The sequence below is a fragment of the Mchenga conophoros genome, linkage group LG15 (assembly GCF_057382185.1).
Source record: "Mchenga conophoros isolate Kocher_MC1m ecotype Shallow Benthic linkage group LG15, M_conophoros_male_GT1.1, whole genome shotgun sequence".
In the NCBI taxonomy this organism is placed as follows: Eukaryota; Metazoa; Chordata; class Actinopteri; order Cichliformes; family Cichlidae; genus Mchenga; species Mchenga conophoros.
Window position 1 is genome coordinate 793,982 of NC_140540.1, and position 9,694 is coordinate 803,675.

At 44.1% G+C, this 9,694-nt stretch overlaps 1 protein-coding gene across 4 annotated transcripts in view; it reads right to left on the bottom strand.

Annotated features, from left to right (window-relative positions):
• LOC146557428 (kinesin-like protein KIF13B) overlaps positions 1-9,694 on the bottom strand; it is a 33,524-nt gene continuing 23,830 nt past the window's right edge. For 2 of the 4 annotated variants that reach the window (XM_085246318.1, XM_085246320.1), the window contains 6 exons: positions 9,235-9,331; positions 8,965-9,080; positions 4,504-4,578; positions 3,691-3,756; positions 1,703-3,017; positions 1-1,570 (listed from right to left, as the gene is read on the bottom strand). In XM_085246318.1, coding sequence (XP_085102444.1) covers positions 1,317-1,570; positions 1,703-3,017; positions 3,691-3,756; positions 4,504-4,578; positions 8,965-9,080; positions 9,235-9,331 — 1,923 coding nt within the window. In that variant the 3' untranslated portion in view covers positions 1-1,316. The remainder of the gene's footprint in view (positions 1,571-1,702; positions 3,018-3,690; positions 3,757-4,503; positions 4,579-8,964; positions 9,081-9,234; positions 9,332-9,694) is intronic. The other 2 variants (XM_085246321.1, XM_085246319.1) reach the window with 2 other exon arrangements.

Below are 9,694 nucleotides of genomic sequence, written 5' to 3' on the forward strand. Positions count from 1 at the left end.
TGCTGAAAGATGCTCAAACTTTATTTTTCCTTCTCTAAAGTTAGCTTAAAAAAAATAAAATGATAAAAAAAAATAAATCCTAATAAAACCCAATAGAGATGATGCAGTGATTATGTAATCTCTTTTACCAGGACATCGTCGTAAAAGATTTTCTAATCTCAAAAAATGAGTACATAATGTACCAGAGAATAAAGCTGTAACTCACACTCTCACTCACTCACTCACTCACACACACACACACACACACACACACACACACACACACACACACACACACACACACACACACACACACACACACACACACACACACACACACACACACACACACACACACACACACACACACACACAAAATTGATTTATTATCACTTATAAAAAGTTGATCTTTAAACAAACATTCAAGCTTGATCATTTTAAATGCAAATGTATAAAACACATTTCTGCACAAAAACTAACACAACATTAAAACCAACACAATCCTCACCAAACATCAGACTGCAGCACATACAGGGAAAGTCACAAGTAACGTTCTCAAACACCCTCACGTGAAACTAATGCAGATTCCTGCATTTGCTTGACAGGAAGAGGAAAATATAGATTTATAACTGTTGCAAAATTCCAGCAGTAGCATTTTTGACGAGTGCAATGATTTTAACCAGCAGAATCACATCAGAATAATCCCCTTTATTCCTACACAGTGCGGTGGGACGTGTCCAAGGCATTTTTCCAAAGGCTTTATTCAAAGCATTTCAAGGCACAAGACTAATAGCACACCATATAGTCATACATTACAAAACACACATCTGGATGTCTGCACTCATATTTGTTTGTCTTTGGAACTGCACGAGAAAGATATCGGCTAGCCTTTTTTTTTGGGGGGGGGGGGGGGGGGGGCATTTTTGGTATGCACAGTAAAAAGGAAACTGTGCCTCCTGTGAATCCGTCTGTAGCGTACTTCATGTGTACCCTCGCTTCCTTACACGACATACACAGGTCGCAGTGCTTTGATTACAATGTAATGTCTTTTGAATAAATACATTTATAAAAGGTTAGCGTGTAATTATCTAAAAGCATTCACATTTTCAGATAAAACATCCAATGTCTGCCAAGTACGTCACACAGGAATGGAGTCCTGTAACAGGAAAAGCCAAAAATCATCCTCTAGACACGAGAGCGTGGAGTGACTCATCCAAACTTACTGTCAAACCTCCAGTAAATCGGTCTAAAGTACGCCAGACACCACTGTGCCAGTAGGCTTAAGCTTTTGTCCCATATGGGCAGTGATGTGCTGGGGATGCCCAGCAATGAGCCATTTAAGTGTTCCACGACTTGCGGTTCTCCCCCCTGCCGCGACCGGGTGATCCGGTTCCACCTTCGCCTTTGGCCAGAGCTGTAAGGGCTGCCAGGTTTGGGCTGGACCCCGACAGATGGGCACTACGGCGTTTTTGTTGCTGCTGGCGATGGCGTTTGGGATCGCCACGGGTTACTCTGTCAGGTCTTACCAACACGCCGTAACCAGGGTTGCAGTGGAAGTAGTGCTTACCAGCCACTGACCCATCGTTCTTTCCTGAAAGAAAGAGGAAAATACATGAATCGTAAAAATTTAAAAAAGCAATAATGAGGCTTTAATTGGCAGTGCATACATGTTCATGAAGAATGAGAACGATCAGATTTGGTGTTGGGTCTAATCTAAACCTACCTGCTGGTACTTCAAGTTCCACTCCAACCCAAGTCCCCTCTGCAAAATCTGTGGGTCCCAAATATCGCACCGTACCACTCTTATTAGCCCCCACACTCACAAACTCGCCCTCTTTCAACCACTCGGGAAGAACAGCAGAAGCAGCTGTATCTCCATCCTCTGTGTCAGAGATGATTTCCAGACTTTCCTTCGGCACTGAAAGGTTGGGTCCTGTCCCACAACTTGAGGGTTGGTTCACCAGTGTGGGGGTATCATGCTCCTCCTCACTCAGAATCTGCAGAAATGACTTGAGGTCTGAAGACTTCACTTTCTGGATCTTGAAGGGGTTAGCTACTGAGGGACCTGATTTGGGAGAAGAAATGGGGCCTTTGGCAGGTTTGACAGAAGCTGCTGGCTGCTGAACCTCACTGGTGGCTGAGGATGAGGGTAGGAAGGAGGCACCATTTGTTTCTGGAACATCAGAAGTTGACTGTTGCTTGGATGAAGCTTGAGCAGCCAGGTCTACAGGCGGTCCTGGATCAGGACTTGAGGCTTGGATCAGGCTTGGAGAAGGATCTTGAATAAAGTCTGAAGCCGTCTGATCTTGTGTGCGCTGCTGGGGTTGCAGGACGGTTGATTCCAAACGCCTCGCTCCTTCTTGAGCAGATCGTTGTGTCTCATTAGAAAACGCCAGTTCACATTCTACTTTGTTTGTGGCAGCCACCTCGAGATCTTCTCTTGGAGGAGTCTTTGGTTCACTGTGGTCTACATGGCGCACTTCTGTCTGCTTGGTCCCATTGTTTTGTGCCACCTCTGAATGATCTCGTTGCTCTGATCCACGGTCCTGTTTTTGTTCGGTCTGGTCTGGCAATTCTGCTTCTGCAGCTGGATCAGATTTTTCGGCCTCCTTTAACTGGTCTGATAGGAACCGATTTGGTTCTTGTTGACTCGGCATAACATCTGGTTCAGATGGCTCCTGCTCCATACTCTCTGCATCTGCTTTCTGTCTCAAACTCAGTAATTCCTGAGGCCCTGATTGGTCTAAAATAAGAGTGTCCGATTGTGTGGTGTCAGAGAAAGGAGAGAACTTCTGTGTCACAACATTTTCCTCCTCGTGCTCATCGAGCACAGTTTCAAAGCCATCCCTGCTACCATATGACGAAGGCAAGTCCCAGCTCAGCGTGTAGACTTCTGACAGCGTTACTGTAGATATGCTTGTTGACATATATCCACTGGAAGCCTCGCTCACTGGACTGGTGGTGGAGTCTTCAGTTTCTGGGATGATTGGAGGTGGAAGAGGCACAGATCTGGGGATTTCTGTTTCATCAATGGGGACCTGGGGGCAAACCATAGAAACGTGGTTTTAGCCAAAGAGCGTCTTTTTGCCAGTTTCCAAAAATGGAATTGCCACAAATTCATTTCCAATTTCTGATCATAACCACCCTAGTGCCAGCTCCTGGTTAGTCCAGCCTCAAGATGAATGTTTTTCACCATTTCTGAGGATCTGACTGAAAAACCTACCTGTCAATCACAAGGCCAACCTGCCCTCAGTTTTTAAACATGGAAGCTACATCATTGTCATTCTACAGTCTTTGTACTTGGAGCCAGGTTCAGTTGGATACTTGGAGCAGCAGAAATGTTTGAATAACAATGACCAGCAGATGTTGCTGGTATTAAACATGAATGTATTCCATATAATCACAGTCCTGTTATCGTGCACAGGATGGTCAGGTGAACTTGTCGTGTTTTCAAAGTAACACAAACGTCTAAAAATATTAAAGTGAAGAATCTAAAAAGACAAACAGCGCTGCCAGAAGCCGTGCAGGCTTTTTATAACTTCATCCAACGTTTTTGTACCACGGCATTTACAGCCGATGACGAACGATGGGCGAGTTTCGGTTGACACAGACGGCATTACTGAATACACTCCACTCCGATCAGTTTCTATGTTTGGAAGAACAGATCTACACAATGTGTTAACACCATGCGGGCGGGGCTGGAGGACTCACCGCCTGCCGCTGTTTGCTCATGTCCTCTTCAACGCTGGCCGACTGCACCACGATGCGCGGCAGACTCTGCGACGGGGTCGGAATTAAAAAAGCAAAGTTAATGTGACTTCAGATAAAACATCTCAAAGCTGCTAATTAGCACTGAAGGCTTTTCAAGCTGATTTCAAGATGCAATCAGGGGCCAATCAGCTCTGTCCGCTTCAAACCTGAAGATTAACAGAAGTCTGTTCATGCCACACTGCATGATGTGGTGATTAGCTGCTGTGGGAGCATCAGAGAGACAGAAGGACAGAAACAAGCAGAGAGAAAACTGAACCTGTGATGGTAACAATGAGGCTGAACACCGACCTGCTACGCCCTCTCTGGTACTAACATTAGGCCAGCTGACCGTCTGCTGCAGCTGCAGATGATTCTTCATAATTATGAAAGATGTGCAATCAGATTCGTATGTTCACGTGACGAAAGGAATCAGATATTTATTTCGATAACAGCGTTTCGAGATGTTGACACGAGATGCAGACAGTGTAATAAAAACATTGGTTCATTAGACTCGTAATCATGACAAACTAGTCAAACAATCAGTATAATTGCACCTTAATTATAATTGCACCCATCATCATTGATCCCTGCTCAGGATTCAAAACTCGTCATCCGTCAACTGATTAAGCACGAAGAAAACAAAAACCCATCTTGATCTTTAAAAGATGCGTGTGCTTAGCAGACAGGATTTTAATCATGACGACTGAGTTCATGCAGAAAGGAAGCTGCTCGATTTAGGACACAAGGAGCTTTGAGAGCAGAACGACGACCTACGTGGTCCGCAGGTCTGACGTCAGAAAGTAGGTCAAACAGGTCTATCCTACCCCTCGCGTGCTCGGGAAAATAAACCTGCAGGTCAACACAACACATCAGGTGCACAACAAATGCTGCCTCTGCTTTACTGGTTATTGAAATCAAAGCACAACAAGCACCCGTCTGTGTTAACCGCAATCTCCACGTGTCCGTGTTCTCGACAGCCGTTCATCTGAAGCACGGCAAGCCCAGGAGGTGCTGAGGAGTAAACGTTTAGTTGAGGTTGTTGTTGCTGGCTGCTGTGCAGCATCAGTGAGAGGAGCTAATCACCAGGAGGCTAAAGTCACAGTTCAGCCATGTGAGCGCACACTCCTCTTTGGAAATAAATGCGCACCAGCTTTGGCACCTTTGCTGACGGTGGGCTGGCTTCACTGCATATCGTCCGTTTCAGGAAAATGCTGGAAGGTGTGTATTTAACCGAATCAAAGAAACGTGATGTCCTATGGTTTGCAGCACACAGTTTACTTGGAATTGTGCTTCATTTAACACAGCATAATGTGCGTCGACTAACTGCTGAAAGCTGCGAGTCAAAGTTGTGTCCTGGAACTCTTCATCCAGTCGTCACCCTGAGCGTTTAGAGCCAGGCTGCCAGATGCACATAAATCCTTTTAGTTTCAGGTTTTTAGCCACGTGGCTGCACAGTGCAGCAGTGCAAACTGACACTTGTGTATTTTACTTTTCTTTTGTTGTTGCTGTTGTCATCTTTCAGGTATTGATGTGATGTGTGGTAGATCAATGTTCCAAATGTAGCATTAAAACCTCTGCATTTAAGCATCAGCAACAACAACGTGTGTATTTACAGCACCTTCAGTAAACCTCCAACAGGTCCGAGTGTGATCGTACAGCCGTAACACAGACCGAATAATTCCCGCGCTCCCTCTGAGACGATCGTTTCATCCGGAGAGCGTAAACTTCCTGATTTAACAAACGATGACTCAAACGTTCTACTCGCAGCAGTTCAACATTTCAGTAGTTGGTGCTGGAAGTGCTGATCAATCTCACGGACAACCACAATTTTAGCCAATAGTACTTATCATCTAGACCAGTGGTCCCCAAACCCCGGCCCGGTACTGGTTTTTATTTTGTTGTATTTATCTGCGACACTTCAAAGGCCGGTCTGTTTATGTCCGACAATATTTTCACAGACCGGCCTTTAAAGTGTCGCAGATAAATACATCAAAATAAAAAACAGTACCGGTACCAAAAAGGAGATTTGTTGATAACACACGGGAAACACCCAGGGAAACCGAGTTAACGATAAAAACCCTGAAAACCATAACTTTCACGGCCGAGCCTGGACTCTCACGGACCAGTACTGGGCCGGGGTTTGGGGACCGCTGATCTGGTCTACGGATGTCTGCTGTCTAACAGGACAAACTCCTTCATTTCTTTATATGAAAGAAATCTTTAGAAAAAAAGAGTGAGTCATAGTTAATGAAACTTTCATGCAGACTTAATAAATTAGTTTTGTTGGTTTTATAACATCAGTCACTTCTAAGGTCCAGAGATGTGCAAGTATCGAAAGTACAAAGTACAGCAATATTCAAACCCAATGACAGCTCTACAATTCATGTAGAGCCCCAAACACATTCGTACGGGCCGTGATCATCGACCAAATTACCCTTTGGCAGCCCGCTATTATTTGCGTCACTCCAAGCTTTTGTTTTGTGTTGACCGTTGTAAACATCTGTGGCAGGAAGATGCTAATTAAAGCAATATTCTCAACAACAAGCACAGCGAGGCCTGCTGGGTTTCCTTTCCAACATTCCCCTGATTAGCTACTCTCCACAGCTCAAGGGCCAATCAGCCAAATGAGACGCTGGAGTGTTTGGCTGCTATGAAAAAAGCTGCATGATTGCAGAAGAGCAGATGCTGCGCAGGTTGAAGGAGCAACGTGTCAGGATAAAGTTCAGCAGCTCGTAATTACCCCTGGTCTACGCACAGTAAGCGCCTGAAGCAGACGTGCTCACGAACATCAGTCGGTGGGGACAGCTCAGCCATTCAGTCTTGTTCTGACTAGGGCTGAACGATATATCGCATTTGCGATAATATCGCGACATGATCAAGTGCAATTTTCTAACCGCAAAGGCTGCGATTATACTCTGGACATGTCCAAATTCATGGGCTGCATCCTCCTGAGGCCGCATTTGTAGACCGATTACGTCACAGCGACGCGCCGAAGGCTGTCCAAATTACTACCATATCCCAGAATTCATAGCGCGGCCCAGCCAAACTCCAGTTTCCAGCAATGGCGGCCGCTACTGAGTTTTAAAATTACTCATACTAATCTTTCTGGGTCACAAAATAAACTTTTAACATATTTTCAGGCGAGAAAGTAGTTGTGTAAACATCAAATATCTGCTCGGTTTATCAAGATATCCCATATTTGCAAAAGTGCTTCGACGTTTTCAGAGGCGTCTGCTACCCACCAGCTCGACAGCTAGCCGGGAGCTCGAGGATTACTGATGCGGCCGAGAACGGCACAACTCCCGGCACATCATTTTCAGATCACCGCGGAGTTTCGCTGCTCGGGTTAAACGTAATATATAAGTCACTTAGACAACCTAAAAATGTTATTGTCTGGCTTTTTTCAGTGTTTTGTTTGTTCGTGAGTAAATCGGTTTGGCTGAGATTAAAGTTATTAGATTAGATAAAATAAAACTTTATTAATCCCCGGGGTGGGTTCCTCCTTGGTTTTCACACAGCTGACTAAACGTCAAACAGAAAACTTATTAAACAGAAGTATGAGACAGTCGAGAATTTACACCAGTGTCTGGTTATATTTTAGATAGCAAGAAGCAGACGGCCGAGTTTATTAAACTCCACCGAGACAGCGGTGATGCTAATCAGAACTAGACCGTCCAATTTCACGCCTTTAAACTTTAAAGGCGTGTTTGTGTGTGTGTTTATACAATTGCTATTATGTTTGCACTTTATGTGTAATGTTACTGACTGCAGAGATCAGTAAGATGTGTGTATTTTTTATTTATTAGTTTTATTTATTTAATATTATTTTTTAATTGAATGACTGTCTAGTAGTTCACAGATGTCGAAAAACTGAGTGTGGTAAAGCCACTGATTTTGTTTATGTATATTTCTGCAATCTGCACATTGTACTGACTTTCATTTTAATGTTTACACCAGGGTTCCTTGTCAGCACTTTATGCTCAGATGTTTGTAAGCTAAAAATAAACTATTGTGTATGTTCAAATATACTGTTGTGATTGAAGAAGTTAAATAAAAATGTCAGTCATCAATTCATGCATCACCTCATGTCATCATAACAGAGGTCTGTCTTCCAGGAAAGAACAGTTTAAAATTAATGTAATATAGTATTGGCCATACTATATGATGTATTGCTTGTCTTTGTTTAATAATACAGAAGACAAAGACCTTAAAAAAATAATCGCATATCGCATCGCAATCGCAATATTGGGGCAAAAAAATCGCAATTAGATTATTTTCCATAATCGTTCAGCCCTAGTTCTGACTCAGACACAAGACTCGAGTACTTTAGAGTTATTGGCTGAAAACGGAAGCACGTTCATTACCAGCTGCCTTGTTCACTACAGTGCATCGCTTTGATTTGCCCGTTTCTTATGACAGATGCTCTTCCTGACATCGCCCGAAGGATGTGTGGTTTACACACTCGTCTGCCTTCACATGGCAGACGAGTGTGTAAACCACTACACTCCATTTTATTAGCAGCTGAAAAAAGATGCGGCCATCATGGCGCCACGTGTTGGTTCATGAACCGCCGTCTCTCGGGTAGTGGAGTACTACACTAACAGCTGGTGCCAGCTGGCCGATTAGCCTGTCCAGAAATGCACACCACACGCTCAGCTGGTAATTAGCGCCACCATAGTAAGTAATACGAGGATTTCACTAATTAGATTTGTCACATAATTTCTTTCACAATGTTCCGAAAAGCATCAAGTCCAGTGTTTTGAATTAGGTTTGTGAGCCTGTGAGGTTACAGGATGATAATAATAATCGTCGCTGTCCTAACCGTTCCCTAAACAGGAGACATGTTAGCAGCTACCTGAAAGGTGATGGCAGCTGTGTCTCTATCGGGCTGTAGTAATGTTGGCCATTTTAATATGGACGTCGGCGGGATTTACTCCGTTTTGCCAAAACTAAACACTCTGCAAACCATCCAAAGCTTTTATTCACAACATGCTTTTCTTCGTAATCTTAAAACAACGAGGCAAAAGGTGCACTTACATCATCTGCCTCATATTTCTGTTTCCACAGACATTAGCTCTGTTTCTATGGCAACAGAAGAACTCAGACTGTTGATGAGGAGATGGCGTGTTCAGATTCAGGTAGCAGCGACGCATACGAACTTTAAATCCCTGATAAGGATGCAGGTCGAAGACAAGCTTTAATGCAGAGCACAATAAACAGACCGAATGAGCCTACCTGCTGATGGACAGCTGTCTGGTCTCTGCCCTCTTTCCCACCAGGAAGCAGCGACTTCAGTAGCCTGGGTACGGCCTTCACTAAAGGGAGAGAAGAAGCAGTGAAGCCTGAATGCTCTGCAGAAGAAGGAAGAGGAGATGGAGAAGGGGGGCAGAGAAAAACCAAACAAACCAAACCATTTTTGAGAAAAAGTTTGCCCCAGACTAAAGCATCAGATGCACAGCTGATGACATCAAAGGTCACACAGAGGGTGTTTTTAAATAGCTGTACCCGTCTCTGCGTTCAGATTCTGGGACAAGGAGCTGGGAAGGGTGCGTCTGGAAGGAGGAGGCGGCGCCACAGAGAGGTCGTGATGACTGTCCCAGGCCTGCAGACACGATGAAGAGCACTTCAGTCTTTGTGGGAGCAACATCCAATGGCTGCCAAACACAGCTGCAACACAGCTCCATCCATTCATTCACTGCGTTAAGCTACATCTTCTATTGATACACCGAGTTTTAGGAATTTCAACCATTTTTAGTTTATTTTTGTTACCATTTGTCCACAGTGTTTAAGTCATATGTCATTCAGCGAGGTTACACAGATTACTTGTACAGGGCTGGGTTTAAGTCCTGAATCGATTTAAGTATAAATGTATTTTGGCAGAAACGGCAGAATCTCCGATTAAAGCTCACAAAACTGTTTCATTAACTGCCAAACAGCTAAAACAGCAAGTAAACAGGAAAAGATG